The sequence below is a fragment of the Anser cygnoides genome, chromosome 1 (assembly GCF_040182565.1).
Source record: "Anser cygnoides isolate HZ-2024a breed goose chromosome 1, Taihu_goose_T2T_genome, whole genome shotgun sequence".
Taxonomy (NCBI): domain Eukaryota; kingdom Metazoa; phylum Chordata; class Aves; order Anseriformes; family Anatidae; genus Anser; species Anser cygnoides.
Genome location: NC_089873.1, coordinates 84,359,843 through 84,379,223, shown reverse-complemented (window position 1 = coordinate 84,379,223; position 19,381 = coordinate 84,359,843). Strand labels below are relative to the sequence as shown.

Sequence of the window (19,381 nt, the reverse complement as noted above, 5' to 3'; positions counted from 1 at the left end):
TCTTATTTTGTTTCTCGTCTTCACTTTTTGTCAGGCTATGTTCTTTTACTTCAAGTGGTAACATTTTGGCAATGAAAATTGTTGCCAGGAGAGCTTATCTGTTCTTGCTTTCTGTAGGGTAAATATTTTCCTTTGGCCTTGATTCATGGTTATTGCCTTTGACTTCTCAAACCAGCTAGTACTTTTGTACGTGACAGTCCTGTTTCATTTTCATTGTCATCCTCATGACTTTTCTATATGAGTACTTTTCCCAACAACCTTTATTCATAGTTTTTAAAAACAGATGATGGACAGCATTCTCTACCCCAGGTATCTTTACTTCTTGGGAAGGAGTAGGGTATGGTTCCAGTAAATCCAATCTCAAATCTGAATTGTGTCTTAGATGGGGTTTACAATCACGGTACAGCTTCACTAGCTACAGATCTAGTTGCAGAGATGTTGCCTTTCCAAACAGAAACTTGTCCAGAGTGCTGACAGGCAAGCAAATGTTGGAACAGTTTACCCAACACGTTATGCAGGCTCAGTATTTACAGCAACCTTTTTAAAGACCTTACTGGATAAAGCAGAGAGGAACCTGTTCTGACCCTGTAGCTGACTTCCAACCTGAATGTTTGGTGATCCCATCCTATGACTTGTAATCCTTATCTTCACTCCTTCAGACAAGCTTATTGATACTGTGCCTTACCCTCCTGTGTGCTTGTAAACTCCTGTGGTAAGTGGAGGTCACCTTTCTTGCCTAAGTGAGCTCCTGCAGCTATTTAGCAGTAGCTTTCCTAAATAGCAGCTTTTCACCCTTTGTTATTTCTGTCAGCAAAGTTCTTAAAGATGAGTAAACACGAATGAATAAATAAATAAATAAATGGAGCCTGCTTAGATTTGGAAAGCAAACTCTTGATAATGCCAGAGCACTCTCATAGTTGACTTTAAAATAGATTGAAATAGTGAAATATTTAAATGGATCTGATCTGAACTTATTTAGTAAAGAAAAAAACTTTAAGATGGATTTCTGAATTTTCTGGACTTGAGTTAAAACACATTGCTTTGAAAAGAGTTGTGTTGAATCTGGAGTGTTTTTCTTCATTTATCAGCTTTTGAGACGAGTTATGTATTTCACATCGTCAACCTTTAGACACACAACTTGAGTATTCAGATGTCAGGGGGAAGCAAACTGAAATATTTTCCTGTTTTGTCTTTGGGGCAAGTTTTGTGTATGCTTCTAATATTGTCTTACTAAGGTAGGCATGTATACTGAACTTCATACTCCGTTTAAACTGATTTAAAAATAAAAAATAAAAAAACTGTGCAAGTGGAGAAAAACCTGTCTGAATAGCCATAGTATGTCTTATTCATGAAACCAGGGAGGGTTTCTCTTCTGTTTTCTGAGACACATTTACCCAGAGAAAATAAGTACAATATCTTCAGTACAGCCAGAGGGTCAGGTATGTACGGAATGCAAAAATGTCTTAGTAAGGAAAAATAGTTTCAGATGATGGTGCATTTAGGTGCACTTGAACTTCTGGTAGTGGTTGAAATCTATGAAGGCTTCAGTTGAAATATGAAACCTACACCTGTGAATTTTCATATTTTTCCTCATTTAGTTTCCAATTTTGAATTGCAGAAGTACTAAAGACAAAAAACAAACAAACAAAAAAACAGGATAAGCAGTTTTTGTGTTTAAATGAAAGTAGTACAAGGAAGTTGTGGTGCATTAATGAGAGGTTTCTAACCCACACTTCATAAGGGTTGCTCCTGAGTAATTTGTAGTCTTCTACGTTGTTGACTTAGAGTGACTTTATTTTAATGAGCAAAGTTGGAAAGACTTCTATATTCAGCTTTTAAATGCTGCTGTGAGTCATTCAACACAGCTTTGCCAGTTTATTCAGTCTGACCTCTGAGCATCCATTTATTACAATGTTAAATCTGGTTCAGGTGTAGACTGCTTTTATGCTTGTTGCTAAAATGACAAAAGAAAATCCTGGTACGATACTTGAAAGGTAGCATTTGATTTTCATTGCAGGTGGGCAAAAATATTTTACCAGAGTCTGAGGGCTAGATTTGTCAAAATATTTCCAACTCATTAAAGGCTTTTATTTGAGAGTTTTTATCTTGTGCAGTCATTGTACATGTAGCTAATAAACTAACCATACTAAGAAGCAGTTTAACACTCCGCATCAGATGGAGTCAGCGCTGGTTTTCATGTGCTACACTTAAGGATGATGGTGAAGTTGCTAAATGCATCCTCATTAAAAACTTCAGTAAATCCTAGTTTAATAATTCAAAAATTTTCTGTCTTTTCAGGCAATGGCATTAGATAATAGATATTCATGAAAGTGTATGGAAATCGTGTGAACTCATTTCTTCCTAAGAAGAGAGAGAGTACTAGAGTGTCCAATACTGCTAGCATTCCTTTAATATTAAAATTATAGTCACTGGAAGCCTCAGCATTTTATTTGCATATATTCTTCTTGTCACAGCCACTTCTTAATGATTTTGCAAGAGGTAAAATCTGAAAACATTTGCTTTCACCAGAATTTTTATCTGCTGAAACAAGTTATATGGAACATATAGGCAGATGTGTTGATTTGGAAACTTATTAATTCATTATAATTTTGGATTCTTTTTTCTGCGTTTAGGGGTCTATTTTGTAAGTCCTTCTTGAGTAATGCTAATATAACTGCTTTAATTCACTGCCTGGCTTCAGTAAGAATATAATTTTTCAGCACTTCAGTGTTACATTGGACTGTTAATGATTGAGGAAAACTTTTTTTTTCTTTTAATCTACTATGATATAAATTTCTATTTGAAAGAAGAAAGCCATCTTGTAATTGCTGTTTCTGGAGTAGAGTGCTGTGTCAAAACAGATACAGCACCTTTTTAACTTCTTCACTAAGAAATTTTGTTGACTCTCTTCACTTCTCCATGTTTATAAAGCTTACTTTTTCTGTAACGCATAACGTAAGATTGCATGTGGAGGTCTGCTCTTTTTATGAGTGTTGGAGGATCTTTTGCTTCAAGAATCTATGACAATGAATTTTGGAGCAGGGTAGAGGGATTTTTTTTCTGCATTCTTGCAGAACACAATATTCTGCATGTTGTGTCAAATGCCCTAGTTAAATATCTCTTGCTTTTTGTACAGCTTTTGCTAGTGTATTTTGAACAATAAGGACCTGAAACTATTTAATGAGATGTAGTGTTCTAGAGAAGAGATGGTCTTCTATATGCTGTGTGCAACTATGACAGCATATACACGGTAGCTATTTCCATTAGAAAATACTGAAAGAGGCTTTATGGGAAAGTTGTTTTATGCAAGCAAACATACAAAATAAACCACCCAAAACTTTGTTTAGACACTCCCAAACAAAGCATCCAGGTGTACCTTAGCCTTTACTCGTGTGAGTAAAACTTTTAATCCCCATGGATATAATGAGAATGAGTAAATTTAATCATGTCATAAGGGTATTATTTCCAGCTGTAGTAGGTGTGGGGTCATATCAGTGTTAGCTGTTGCCACTATAACTGGCTCAGGGCAGCCAGCTAATCCCAAACTGTTTAAAGGATCAAAAGCTTCTTCAAAGTGTTCCCATGTCTGTTGTCCATACCTTTCTTTCTAGCCTGAATTCACTTTCCAAAAGTTTCTATATACAGATATAAAGTAAGTGTTTCAGCACAGTTTTTGATCCTTTTTGATCTGTACTTTAGCTTTGTCCAATCTGTATTTCTAGGACCATATCCTCTTGCTTTTAGCCAAGAAATGGTACCAAGGGATAAAAATGAAATCTTTACTAGGTATTCTTATATATTGAGAAGTATGGTGAGAACATGTGAGCTGATTTACATATGAGTTGAAAAGAAAATAAATGTTAATGTACACATGCATGCTCTATGTGCATGGCTGGAAAACACCAGAGAAACAGAGGTATGGGTGCTTAAACATTTAATTGTATAATAAAATTTAAACTATAGTGATGTCTAGTCCTAACTTTAAAAACATTATAAAAGGTGGATGTGTAACAGGATGACAGTCTTTTCCTACACGTTTGGTTATCCTTCCTCTGTTTCCAGTTTTGCTCAGTCATGTCTGGACTTCCTACATGACAGGATACCCGTCAAGTTAGATAATCTGTATAATAGGAGTTATGTATAATACAGAGGACCCAACTGCACTTAAACATCTGTCATGGATCAAACACATTCAAATAAAATTATGTGAATCAAACCAGACCATACAGAGGACTGATTCTTTACAAATACTCAGTAAGCCTTAAATAATTTTAAAATTGGTCGGTAGAAATTCCCATTTGCTCTTCGGCAAAGCTCCTAATTATGCAGGTCTATCACCCCCACAAATAATACTGGGATTCCTTTTTTCAACACTAAAGCATGAGGAAGAAAATACAAATTATTCTATTTTATGGTTTTCATTTACTTAGTAGTATTTTATGTGTCATTAAGCATGCATAAGATTAAATTAGAAATTTGTGTTAAAATATATGTTTTAAAATACCATAAAAGCATAGTAATTCAGTAATTAATGTGGTAGATAATGACACACTTTCCACTTCCAGCTCTATCTGTACAAGAGTTCATTGCTTTTGCTGCTCTCCTTTACTGTAGCTGTAAGGAAATTTAAAATCAGAGCATCAAACTGAACAGAAGTCAGTCTTTTTTCAGTCAGAGTACAGGCTAGTGTATCCAACACTCTGCTGCTGAAACAAGAGAGGCCCCACTGCAAAAGAAAATACTTCTATTATGTGCTTAATTAAAATGCATAAGTGTTGTTTAATGTTTTCATGATGGTAAACTGAAATGCTTGTAAAATTCTGAAATGGGAAATGTAGCTTTTTTGTGAGGTTTAAGTTGGAAGGCAAATGGGCTTGTTTACCAAACAAAGTCTTATTCCCTGAGAAATATCTAATTTTTGGAGATCTTGGGATGCTTTTGACCCCATTATTCAGGATCTGGTTAGCAGTATTTATGCCAAATCAGCTATGTTGTGTGGTGTGGAGAGGCAGTGATTGCTAGAGAGCATTGCTAGACATACTTTTATAGCCTGGATTAAGGAAATGGGATAATTTGTTTCAAAATTAGCATAGCTATAACAATTGCATTTGCTGTAAATAGTTTTAAAGGAATCATTAGAGATGTCAGGGCTTTCAGCAACATTGATAAATTATTAAATTTAATGTATAATGTAGATCACAGTAGCAAAGGATGAAATGCTTGAGGGAGACATTCATGTTCATACAATATGCAGTGGAATAGTAGCAGCCCTTGCTGATGCTGGATTTGAAAGGGTACCAAAGAGAAAACTAGGAGCTGTAGTTTGGGGTTTGGTTTGGTATGTTGCGCATGGTAACAGATGAATGGTATGTTGGGCATGTTTATAAAATACAAGGGGGTGAGGGGAGTAGTGCACACATTGAGTATTAAAGCTGATCAATAAAGTATAATTTTTCTAACAAAAGATTTTTTTAACAAACACTCACATGAAAATGTTAGAGAATGCAGTGATCTTCTGTTTCTCTCTTTGGTACTTGCCCTCTAGAAATCAAATACTAACATGGCAGTCATGGATGTTGGTCTCCTTTGCAGCAAATACTTCTGGAGAAGACACTACTGAATGGCTAATGTTAAGAAGCTAATTGAGAGCTTTGGTTTTCCTCCCTCTTCTATATCTGTATTTCTTTTTTCTTACCTTCTGTCACCAAAACCTATGCAATCTTCTAGTCTCTAACCACAGGGTAAATTTGCACTTTTAGTTTAGGCATCTTTTGTGTTATGTCATGCTTCAAATGAACAGTTTCTTGTTGCTGGAGATTTAAATCAGTAGGGCTGCTTTACTCTTTCCTAATTCTATTAAATACAAGCTCTAGCAAAACAAGGTTCTTCCATAGTTTTAAATTAAGGAAACAGATTGTGGATAATAGAATGCTTATTTCCTTATCTGTTTGTTTTGTTTGGTTGGTTGGTTGTTGGTGGTGGGATAGATTGAGTCTTTCTGTTATAACTTCAGAAGGGTAAAAGATGTTTTAATGATACCCAAGCAAGAAATTCAAAGGTACTTAAATTAAAGGGTTCTAAATAGCTTGTGTGACGAACATCTACAGCTGAGGTGTTCCAACAACCTTGAATGTGGCCTGTCAAAATTCCAGAAAATCATAAAACATTTAATTTGTTGTTGTCCCAAATAAGAAGTATACTTTTGAGTATTAGCTCTTTACTTTCCACCTTATTTCTGATTTTCTTCTTTTAAAATTATTTTCTCTTATTTTTTTGTTAAATCTGTTTGAATCCTTTTAAGTACATGTGCAGGTAGTCCAACTCATTGTTAAAATGTTAAATAACATGCCATTTTAGCAACTGCAGTCAGAACATTTGTTTTACAAGGTCTTTTATTAAAAATAACCTTCCTTTTGTTCCTCTGTGTTATAATAACTCAAACTTTCTTCTGAAAAACTTTCATTGGAGTTGCAAGGTGTTTTTTCTGTAAGAGTATATACTCTTCTCCTTGACACTTGATCAGATTCTTTGACTGTTAAACACTGATTGTAATTTTTGTGGTTGTTCACAATTGTGTTATGTCAAATCAACCACTCATTTTGTTTAGTGTTGCATTTTTAGTCTAGATCATTACACAAATTGCTGTGCATATTACCACTGTAATACTGTAAATTTCTCTCTCATTGAAGATTTTAGAAGAGATGAGAAGGTGCTTTCTTTACTAGGAATGACTATGCTAAGATGAAAATTTCAAGACAAACTGTCACACAGTTTCTATAGGTTCTGTATATTTTCCCACTATTTTCTTAGGTTGATTTAAAAAACAAAACAAAAAAGAAATCGTATGTATTGATATAGGCTGAAATATGTTTCAACAGTTCTTTCAGTTTTTCTGCTTTGATTTATTTCCCATTTAACAGTAATTTGGCATAGTTCCTTAACAGTTTTCCTTAAGTATAAAATCCTTCTGGATTCTGATGCTTCAGAATACGGAGGACATCAAAGGCTGGACCACAATACAGAGTACTTCTCTGAAGAATATCCTCACAATTATCGACATAATTCACTTATGGTAAGTAAGACATTCTGTTTATATCTGAACAATTTTTAAAGTTCTTCGGAGAAGTATGGAGCCTATTCTAGGAATATTTCTGTGTTGTTTTTTGTTTGTACTTTTTTCTGAAATCACCCTTTAGATGAATATAGGAGAGGTGATGCTATGATTTTATTATGACCTGTAATGTTAACTGACTTTCCTTTTTTTGACATTACATTTAAATGTGCATGCCCTCTTGCAGTACAGACACAACATTCCTTGCCAAACAATATGCATGAAAACCTTCTAACATGCTTTTGAATTGTCATTTTGAACATAATCATTTACTTTATTTTCATGTCTGAGAAATACCATCTTCATGCTTTATTTGTGAATAAAGCTCCATAGAAACTAATTTTTGCATCGCTTTCTTAATATCATGTGCTTAACTCCACAAACATGAATAAGAGCAAATCATGCATTGGCAACTGGCTTCTTCCTCTCCTTAGTTTACAGAAAAAATTTCCAACATAGAACAGACCTTCTCTATTCCCATCAAGAATTTCCAGTCCTAAACTATCTTACATACTTGCATATGATTTCTGTTAGCTGAGGTGGTGACTAATCAAAACCAAAATAACTCCTTTGTCATTACTCTTGAAATCATAATCACTTACTACAGTTAACAATTTATGAATTTATTTTCCCATTCGTTAGATATGTTTATACATATACACATACATGTGTATGTATGTTAACAAGCTCAGAGATTAAGATGATTAAGAAACGGCCGTGAATTAAGGCAGAGCTCACTGAAAAAGTTCTGAGAACAGTTAAGTTGCTGACTAGATTTTCATATTTAAAACATATACGTGTGAAGGGGTGTGTGTATTTCTATACATAGGTATAGCTGTACACAGAAATACTTGTACATACATTACATTTGTATTGTAACAGACTACAGATACAGAGGATCTCTGCACTGGATTGTGTGTGCCACTCTTCCATGACAGAATGGAGAAATCAGTTTCTGGTGTCACATCTTAATGTGTCTCGCAAGATCTAAATTCCTGAGAATTATTGTAGCTTTTAATCTATCTCACACTTGCTTTCACCCTATTTCATTATATTCAGAGTACTGGCATTTCTTTTGTTTGCATGTTTTAAAATGGTTTTATTTCATGAAAAGAATTCTTGTGCTTTTATCATGCTTTGCCTAAAGGATCTTGGGAACATTTTTTTTTAATGTCTGTATGTGACAATGCCCTCATAGTGTAGGTAAGTATCTATTCTCATTTGCACAGTAAGAAACAGACTCTGAGAGTTCATTCCTGAAGGTTATACAGCAAATTAATGCTCCCAGAATTCTTGCTTCCTGTGTCCAATTCAAATACCTTGCTTTAGTGATTAGAGAGCATCTTAATTATCTGCCACTAACTCAACTTCTGCGAGGCTATTAACTAATTTAGAATGTATATTTCACATTTGGACTTTTAGATGACGAGTGCAAGTCATTCAAGACAGAAAAAATGGAACAATGTGAAGATGCGATTTGCTAGGAGCATGTAGAAGATAAGGCATGTGACAAGCAAAGCAGCAAATGCATTTTTGCAGCATAAATTGTGGCATGGCAATGGCACTTCTGGGTCAGATAGAAACCCATCAGAATGGGTCATGATAACTGTCTTTTATGTCCTTCAGCAGTACAATTCACAGACCAGCTTCAGTCAACAGCCCAGAAGATGCCACAAGCACCACGTAAAGGTAAAATGGTAGTAAAAGGACACAAAGGAAATGTAGCTGGGGAAATACTCTGGAAAACCAGACCAAATTTAGCAAGATAGAACTTCAAGAAACGAAGAACAAAAGTTACAATAAATATCTCCAATTGCTATTTTACAATAAAACATTTTTTGTTTTATTGTAAATAGCATTTTAAATCCTAGTTCTTAGATAATCAGTCATCCTTGAGAACTGCTTTGGTCTTACTTGAAGGTTATAAAATCCAAATAGATGTCTTCTCTTGAGTTTTTCAGAAGATGTATGGCAGCCACCTCAGTGAACTCACACAAATTTTTTACTGGTTGTTTAATAAATATCTTATTGTACTTGCATAATGCATGAAACGTAAGTATCTAGTTTCAAAAATTTCAGTTCTTCATCCACCATAGAACTTGAAAGTTTGTTTTTTTTTTTATGGTGACAGATGCACCTCCCTTAAGGTGTGTTAGTAAGCACTGTCAGCAAAACATGCCCAGAGTACTATGGCAAAATGAAATCACATGCAATAATTCTGCTGCTCAAGTCAAGCTTAAATAGTGCACAAACACATTACAAAAATAGGAGATTAGATGTGGCATGGTTCATTCTAGAAACATCACCTAGTAAAAGAAAAACACGAAGTGACGATGCAAAATAAGAAGGGAAATATGAAATACCTGGAGCGAAGAAAACTGGATGAAGCTTTGTAAGCACTGCTAGGTATTACACTGAAATATTTTGCTGATGAACAGATGATAATTCAGGTTCTGTTTAGTAATGCTGTAAGAAGGCCAGATTTCAAAATCATTAGACACACCTTGAAAACTCAATAGAAAAATGCACCAAAAAATCTGTTGTAATATGACTGATTTAAATAGTGATTATAATCTAATTTTTCCATTTCTCTGCTTGCTCTGTTCTGTATTGTTAACAAATATATGCAATCTACATAACTTTCCATGTCATCAAACCTTCTAATAACAAGCCGTTAACCTCTTTGCCATTGTACAAATGGACTTTTTACCACAGTTTTATTTCTGTTTTTATTTCCACCATGATATTCCTCAGTAGTCTTTTTTGAGCTATGTTTTATGAAAGTTTAGTGTTTTTTCATGCTTGTATAAACTTTGTTTTGCATAAGTCTTCATATTTCTTTGCAGGTAGTAAATTAAATGCTGTAGAAGCATTTCAACTCCAGTCAGATCCTAGTGTCCCTTTATGTACAAAGTCATTTGTTGATAGCTTTCTTGATTGTTGGACGTGAAACTTAGACCAGGAGGGGGAAATGGGATCTGTTTTAATGACATTCATTGTTCCAAATGTTTTATCAGGCAACTGACTTGATTGAATTTTGCTGTAAAATGTTGTTTGATATCAATGTAGTCCAAGTAACTTAAGTATTTTTTTTAACACATAGAAGTAAGGGCTTATAGGGAAGCAGTGGGTTTTATACGTTGTACCACCAGAACTGAGTAACAAGCAGGCTAAATGTAATATTGTAGAGTGTGTTATGTTGTTTGCGAAATAGTATGCAGTTTATTGTTTAATGTATTTCAGCTTTTATACATTTCCTTTTTGCCATCTTTCTCCATAGCTCTTTCCAGTTAGCTCCAGTCATCTAAAAAATAGATGCTGAAATACACCACCCCACACTGCCACCCTCCCTTCCCCCTAATGAAATAGAAATTGTGTGGCTTATTTTAAGAGTATACTTATTGCTGGGTTGGGCTTTTTAACCTTGGCCATAATGTATAATATTTAAAGTCAAAGTGCAACTTCCTGCCTCCGTGAGTCTATTGACAAATTAAAATATTCACATACTGAGATGATCTAAAAGCTTTTAGTGACCTTAGCTTTGATAATAGTCATTTGAATTACTTTCATGATAAGGATTTATGTATTGAATTTTTAGGGAGTGATGTAGTCCTTAACTGTTTTCTCTCCTGCCATTTACAGATACGCAGAATATATGAAAGATTGTTTGTAGTTAGAAAGCTAACTGTTATAACAGATAATAATCTGTTATATCAGATAAGATTCATAGTAGCAAGATCTTTTGTTATTTTTACCTCTTGATGATTAAGATTTATAGATTCAGTTGCTCATATTCATCGATCATTTGACTTCTTAAAACAAACAACAGCAACAAGTGTAATGATTCCAAAGTTAATGTTGTCGAATTTCATTCAATCTTTCTTCCATTCACATTTGTCTTTGTCATTTTTGTTGTTTTTTAAAGCACTCTTTCTTAAGAAATAGTACAAAAGATAATAGAAATTTTGAGATAGAGCCTGTGTAATATACGGAGATCTTTTACATAAATGAAGCAAGACAGTCTGAGAAATGATTTTCTGCATATTCATGCTTTACAGCTATAAATTGAAAAACAAATTGGAAGACAGAACTTCACATTATTTTAAGCATACCTTCTTTTTCATATGCAATGTCTAGCAAAATGAAATCTGAAATGTCTGTGGTTTTGTATAACAAGTTATAGTCAGAAAGGAAAAGCTGTCACGTATCTTATTCATTGATGGTTAATTATATTTTCAGAATAGTGTCAGTGTCTGACAATTAGTAGTGATACAGAGACATGAGATTGTCCAAAGCCCTCATTTTAATTAAAAGTTTGGGAAAATGTTGGCACAGGCTCTTGTGACATTGCCTTCTGCATCCACCAGCTGCAATATGTACTATCAAATATTTTTTCTGCAGTGCCTGATCTAGCTCTGAGTTCCAGTAATTCTCCCATCTGTTGCAAAATGACCTTGAAATGATTTTTAGGACTTGATGTTTTCCAACCCTCAAAGTAGGATGAAGGGTAGTTCATTGCACTTCCAGCCAATTTCAGTTGTGCTTGCACCTGGTACTGAATGTAGTCTGTAGTCTGATGGATCTGAAAGTAGAAATTGTCCTTTGTAGAACTTGTTGCTTGTGGATGTGTATGTGTATATGTATATATATATATATATATATTTCAAGATTGCTACGTATTATGGTCCTCTCAAAATATATAAGGTGAGCTTCATGCTTATAAGTTCTGCTGTCTACAGATCCTTCCTGTATTTTGTATTCCTGTATTCTTTATAGCTTTTCTAATCTCTTGTTTCTTGAAATTGTCTGGATGTTTACAGGGAAAAAAAAAAAGTATAAGAAATAAGCATTTGTATGGCTGAAAAGCATTGTATACATTCCTGGCAAATAGTAGCAATACCATTTTTTTCCCTATTTGTGCAATAGCCCACATGAATGGAGTATGATTTTGACATAACACGATGTGTGTAGGTGGAAAGCAGGTTGATAGCAATAAATGTTTTCATGCATGTATTGGAGTATGTAAACTATATTAATGCCAGAAACCCTGATCTATATGGAATTTGTCCCATTTCAGTGTGATTGCCTTACAGTTTAAAATGGACAAGAAGTATGAAAAGGTCAGGGGGGATAATAAAAAACACTTTGTATATATTTTACTTACAAATATTTATCCTCAGTCATATCTGTTAGCAATTCTGCTTGTGAAGTCAGTCACAACTATTGCACTTCATTCCTGCTGAATACTCCACTGAGAAAAAGATTCGCAATAGTTTGAGGACTAAACATTTGAAAATTAACTTTGTTAAAAACTTTTTTTTCACAGCCGAGTCACCCTAACTCTGTCCCAAAAGAATCTGATGTTCTTCCTTCCCCATATTCTACTCTGTCCATTAGCAAAGGCCTTATGTCTTCATGGCTTCCTAAAATAGCAGAGTTTGTGTGACATGACAGAGGACTGGAGGTCATAAGCAAGCAACTGGTGTAGAAAGCAAAGAGCGAATTCACTGAGAATATGAAAGGAAAAGGAAGGCTAGAAAAAACTTCTGAGACCCTCTTCACGGGGTATAAAAAACATCAAAAATGACATTTCTATAATAGTCTTTTACTGATAAATACCTGGGTTTCCTGTGACAGTTTTAATTAGGGTACTTTTATATATTTTTACATGACCTGAGATAGATATTTTGAAGTGGGCAATTGGAGCACAAGGAGGCTAACAATTTAAAGGTTTCCAGAAGTCCTGTGATAGTGTCCAGGTCTTGTAGAGATGCACTTTGGCTAAGAAAGACTGGGAAAAGGAGATCAAGTTTTTGATTGTTTTGACCAATGTAATGAAGAATAATAGAGTAAACATGGTAAGAGAGAAAATGTTGATGTTGCTGCTAAGCTATTTTTACTGAACTAAAATAGGAAATAATCAGTAGTTTTAGTCTTTTCATCTATTTTTTGTATTCTTGTATAGGTAGCTAAATCAAAGTTAAGGATATAAACCAGTGTAATGTAATATTTCTACATTAAATTGTCTGTTTTTTCTAAAACATACCTTAAAGACAAGTCAGTTATCAGTTCTTAAGTGACTTTTATTTTCATAATTGTTAATTGAAAGTCAACACCTCGATAACTGTTCTATGTAAAATTACAAATGACAAGAACATACATGCTGAACACAGCAATAAAAAATAAGGAGCTACTTGACAAACTTAATTACAAAATAGAGCATCTGGCAAATAAGGGAATATGGGTTAGTAATGAAGAAATATAAAAGCAAGTTGTAAACTACTAAGAGCCTAATCAGAGAGGTCAAAGCCTGGCTGAAGCTAAAAACTAGCTAGAGATATAAAGAATGGCAAGATGGGAGTTCTGCAAATGTACAAAAAGTGTACAAATAGCAGAAAAGCTTAAGAAAAAATACAAGTCCCTTGACAAAGGGAAGAGTCAAACATGATAGGTACTCTGGAGAGAGCAGAAGTATTTAATGCTTTTTTTTTAAGCCTCATAGTCTGAGGGCAAAGCCTGCTCTCAGACCCTTTTGTGTGCCAGTACACTTCTGAAAAGAAAGAAGCAGCAGCAGAGCAATAGGTTAGGGACACCTTAAAGAGGCTAGATAAATAGGATATACCCAGGAATCTGGAAAGATTTCAGTGGTGTGGTTGCAAGGCTGCTATCATCTGTGAAAAATCATAGTTGTCAGGGAAAATTTCTGACAGCTGAAGGAAAGCTGTAGTAAAAGCAAAAAGGAAACCTAAAGACTTTGTAGGCCAGTATGCTTTTCTGGTTGGTCCCTTGAGACATCGTGGACCGCATCTTCTTGGAATCCATATCTAAACAGGTGAGGCATATGAGATGGGTCTATCAGAAAGCCAATCCAGATTTAGCAAAGGCAAATATGCCTGATTAACCTGCCTTCTTTCTGTGATGAAATGACTCGAGCTGTGTGCATGAGGTTAATACAATCAACACAGTAAGACTTTCAGCTTTGTCTCCTACAGCATTCTTACCTAGGAAGTACAAACTGGATAGGAAGCTTGTTTTGCAGGTTGAGAGCTGGTTGGACTGCTGCAAATTTAGTACTCAGAGGGTGAATGTCCAGTTGTTGAGTGGTATCAAGAAGAGTGCCCTAGGAATTGCTGCTGGGTCTGATACTCTTTGGAGTCTTCAGCAGCAACCATACTGATGAGACAGCAAATGTGTAGATGACACTGAATTAGTGTGAGTTGTGAATGTTACAGGTCTAATCCAGATGTATCTTGATAAATTTAGCCAACAGAAACTTCATACAAATTTATGAAGAAAAATTTTGCAGAGGAATGCCATGTATCAGTGAAGATTAGAAAATCAGCATGCTGAGTAGAAGCCCTAAAAAAAAGGACTGGGGTTATGCTGAATACAAAGTTAAATGGAATGGAGTTTGTCACAGGTCCATAGCATAATAAGTTAAAACAGATATCTTCATTAATGCATTTCAGTATGTTGAAATTATCTTTAAAATTCTTTAATATAACTTGGACTTAAATAATTTGAAGACTTAAACCAAATATTAAGAAAATGCATAGTGCTCAGAAATGAAAAAAAAAACAAACAAACAAACAACAACAACAAAACATGCAGTTGCCATTTTTTCAGTATTTAAAGATGACAAAAAAAGTTGGCCTTTATTTTTTCTTCCATACACGGATAGGGCATAGTCTACTCAGTACACCACTACTGCCAGGCTGCTGAAGGAGTTCAGTAATTGCAACAAGTATGATGGCCCTTAGGCTGGGTGGAAGAAGAGTATCTATGGCTAGGAGGAAATCAAGAAAAGGTTGGAGAAAATAAATTGAAGTAAGTGGGGTGTGTTTTCACAAGAGTGGTAGTTGAGGTGATGAAAGAATGGGAAAGGCTGAGGAAGCTCTGGGATTTGAAGTGTCAGAAGAAGGAGTAGTGGTGAGAAATCTGGGCTGAGAAGGCTGAAAACGTTGGTTCCTGGGCAGATAGTCTTCCAGACGTCACTTTATCTCAGGAAATATTAGCAATATTTGCAATCTCTGGTCACATTTTTTCTCTCCTGTCTCTCACCCAAATGTTATGTATTCTGTCTGTTTAAACAAACAGTAAAGCCAGAGTACATAGACAGTGGTATTTCTGGAAATATTGTTTAAAAAAAAGAAAGGAAAAAAAAAAAGTATTACTATCTTGTTTCATTTGTAACAGGAATTATCTATTTTTTCCTTTAGTATTTTTCCTACACTAGTGGAATGAATGAATATTTAACCTATGATGGAGAGAGTTCTTTGTTCATGCCCTCATTGTTTAGTTGTTTCTTGCAGTTTTTTTTAAGCTTTGGAGATGCTTAAAATGGTGAATGAAATAAATTGATAAGATTAGGAAAGAATGCCACAGTTGGCTTTTCTATGATTTTGCAAAAGCCTACCAAATCAATAAACACTAGAACCCATGTTTAATTGCCCAGATGAGGAAAAACACATGACTAATAAGCTGGCAATTAAATCACTTTGTGACAAACCGTAAACACACCTCTTATCAATCTAAGTATATTTTACACAAACTCTGAAATTGTGCCTAAAACCAGTTCTAAAATTCTGACCAACAGTGAACTGGTGGGATGATTCCATGCTGTTCTCAGATTCTCAGCTGGTATAAGTTGACTTTAAAGGAATGGAGATTATTTATTCCTCCTAAGATCTGATATATTATTGACCAGAATATGATTGAGAATTGCTGTATCCTGTATTGATGTTAATATTTGTTGCCTTAACTGAAGTAGCTTTTTACACGTTCTTTCTTAGGAGCGAATAAGAATAATTTTTCTTTCCATTTTCATGTCATCATATAAACCCAGAGCACTGAATTTCTCAATACAGAATTCAAAAAATCTCTCCTTTATCTATATGTTCTGAACTAGTTGACTTTGTTAAGTATTTCGTTCACTGCACATATTTGTAGGAGCTATTTATCACTGAAACCTTAGGGGAAATCATTATGTTTGCTGCCTTTCAAGAAGCATTGGACATGGTTCTGTCTGGTTCAATGAAGATCAGCTGTTCTTTTCCTTTTCCTCCTTTTCCTAAAGCTCATTGCTTTATTGCTTTATTCTGTTTTGAAAACTGTGACAACCTTTTATGCCATCAGGCACTAGTTTGCTGATAAAATAGTTGAAATTGCACAGTCTTAGACGTTCCACAGGGATGGAGGGTAGTCTAAAGGAGGATGTTGTCAGAATGAAGCTGATAATCTTCAATGTTGTGTTATGTTTTATAATTGCATTTTTATTGACTTGTTCAGCAAACACATTCATGTGTTTGACAATTGATGGAGCACCATATATCAAGGTAATTGGTAGGTAGTACATATCAGTCTCATTTTCAGATTGTGACTCTACTTTGCTTGGAAGAAATGTCATGTAAAATATATTGCCATGAGCTTTTTGTGATCTATGAGAAGTCTTTTGATTATATGCGTATCTTTTTCATGGTAATAAGGTAAAAGACGGTAAAGCAAAATGCAATAGTGTAATGATTAATTTGAATCTGTATCTAGTTTTTAGAACAAGTTTTATTGCTCAGACATTGAAACTCCACAGATGCCAAGACTGAGAATACATTGTTTTGTCATATTGCTGGTATTTACCTGTATGAAATGATATGATGGACCTTGGGGCAACTTTACTTCACAGCAGAAGGGTGTTCAAATGCTGTTGTAAAACTTCCTCATTTATCATTATATGGTCTATTGACTTAGATGTTCTCAAGTTTTTTAAATTGGATATTGGAAGTCATATGAGGCCCTCTACTGGTAGCCTCTTTAAATCTATCAAAGTAAGATTTATAAAAAAAGAGAAAAGAGGAGGGAGATTGCAATTAAAATGTCTTTTAAACTTTTAGATTGTCTTGTATGACTCAAGTGCTGGGGAGTAAGCAGTTAAGCACATTTAAAATGTGATAGTATGACCTACTGCACTGCAAAAATGAGAAATTATGAAGGGGTAAAGTATTTCATGTGTGTTTTCACATACGCTTTTGTAGAAATTGAATCCTGTGAGGTTTGTGGTTTTCTCAGCTCTTCTTGTTCTTGTCATCTTTTTACTAGGTGTACATTCCAAGCAGAGTGGCTATTGTGCTTCAGAATACGGATAATGCAAAATGAAGATCTCTAATTATCACCGAAGAAGCAAGTGATAGAGGAAGTGCTGACACGCTGTACTAGTATGAAGTATAACAAAACTAGTTCTGAGGAATCTTTCTGAAACTGAATATAGTAATATTATCTGTTTAAAATGCAAGATTAATATTCACATGTAATTGCAGAGCTCTGGGCTCACTAGAACCTGTTTTGGAAACCTTTATGAAAGAAAGAAAAACGTAGTTCTGGTATTAAAAAATTAGTCTTTAAAATATTGCAAAGCAGCAGGTATTGCCAATTAAATTACTGTTTACAGAGTTTTATCAGGAATAACATCTTAACAAGAGCAATCCTGCTCCAATGTTTATAATGTCTTGCAAAAATCTTTTTTTGATAGTGAATTCAAATGTTCATTCAAATGTTCAATGCTTCATAGTAGCTTGCTTAAATAGAACAGCAGTTTTTGGCTGAAAGGCAGCCTTAACGGTTTGTGGGACCTAGTTTGAGGCTCCTCTTCAGTGAGGTCCAACATGGAATTTAAAGTGTTTATCCAAATGGATGAGAAGGTCCTTAGAGTATTGTACTCTGCCATTTTTTATTTTATTAAAACAGCACAAAAATGCTAAACATCCAAATGGGGAAGACAATTGACCGCTGACCTGCTGAGACCATTGCATTGCTTACTTGCTCAAATCACTTAGTCTGTGCACCTCACTTGCTGCAGCTGAAAAATGATAATTATTTTATTTAGACTGCTAAAATCTCCAGTAAGAAGTGTGTTATGTTTTTACTGGAATGATACTGCACTGGAAAATGTTCTTAAAATATAATTATTCCTATTGCTTTAATTTCAGTGATATCAGGACCTTGTAATACTGATTTCATTATTTCTAGCACATGCTTTCAGTTTGGAACATGAGGTGGTTCTTGCACTTTTATAACTTCTGAAACATTGCTTATGGTTTGAGAAGAAGCAGTCTCAAAATATAGTGATCAAGTTTTTTCAGTAAAATCAAGGTAGTTAATTGTTGGAGTGCTGCTAAGATTATTCAAGTGAGTTCTTTAATAAGCTAGAACTTGTTTTTGTAAAGAGTAAGATTCTTTATATTTGAAAATATATTGCAGAGTACTCTGGAAAATTCATATCAAATTAATGAGACATACTTTATTTTTTCTTCACTTTTTTAAAGGTACGCTAGAATTGGTTATGAAATGAATGTCTTTTTTTATAACTTTTCAAGTAGCCAAAGAGGAAGATGTCCATGACCATTTCCAAGTGGTGTTGTTTTATTTTTTTTACCCAGTTTTCTACATTGGAATAACTTTTCAGTAATTTACACATCATTGAAAATCTCTTCATAGTTCTTGGAATGCTTACTTGTACTTTGATGTGGCTTACTTCTTAGGCAAAATAAGAGAGATGATGGAATATTACAACATGATGGGAAACAGTCTTTTCATAAGGTTCACACTGAAAGAACTTTATGAACATCCCATTTGTTATATTCTTTGTGACATAGAATTCTGTATTGCAGAAGAGAACTATAATACTGTCTACTATTGTGCTTCATTTTCCACTGTACCAGTTTAATCGTTGCTTGGTAGTGGGCTAATAAAAGCATTCCCATACACTGAGACTTCACAAGAAAATACACTGAAGTATTTTAGCAACTGGAACTGATAATCTTTTTTTTTCCAAATTGTTTTCCTTGTAGTGAAACAACAAGCAACTTTTAATATATATGCTATATTTACGTTATATTGATCTAATGTTTTATAGGTCTCTTTTTTTTTTGTTGTTGTTGACACAAGTTCCAGGTTTCAAAAAGTAATGCAAGGCAAGAACCCTTGTCACACCTTTTGTCAAGAGAAGGAATAAATGCGTGATGTGAAGTATAAACTATGTAAAATTACATGCAAATAAACTGAGGACTATAAAACCAAGACATTTGTGATTTTGATTGCTTCTACTGTAAAAGATTGTGTAGTAGCCTTAATACCGGACAGTATATTAGATATGACCCATTAGATCTGCCCAACTTGAAATAAGTAAGTTGTCTTTGTCAGAAACATTCTAGAGAGACTGGTGGATTATCTGTCATGAATACATCAGTCATGTAATGATAGACTAATAAATGCAAACTA

General features: G+C 34.4%; 1 protein-coding gene across 5 annotated transcripts in view; it reads left to right on the top strand.

Annotated features, from left to right (window-relative positions):
- The window catches only part of GBE1 (1,4-alpha-glucan branching enzyme 1), a 179,519-nt gene extending 160,339 nt beyond the window's left edge, over positions 1-19,180 (top strand). For 2 of the 5 annotated variants that reach the window (XM_067001379.1, XM_067001371.1), the window contains exons 15-17: positions 6,955-7,072; positions 8,738-8,800; positions 17,204-19,180. In XM_067001379.1, coding sequence (XP_066857480.1) covers positions 6,955-7,072; positions 8,738-8,800; positions 17,204-17,260 — 238 coding nt within the window. In that variant the 3' untranslated portion in view covers positions 17,261-19,180. Of the gene's footprint in view, positions 1-6,920; positions 7,073-8,737; positions 8,801-17,203 lie in introns of all 5 variants that reach the window. The other 3 variants (XM_067001383.1, XM_067001374.1, XM_048080859.2) reach the window with 3 other exon arrangements.
- Positions 19,181-19,381: the final 201 nt, after the last annotated feature.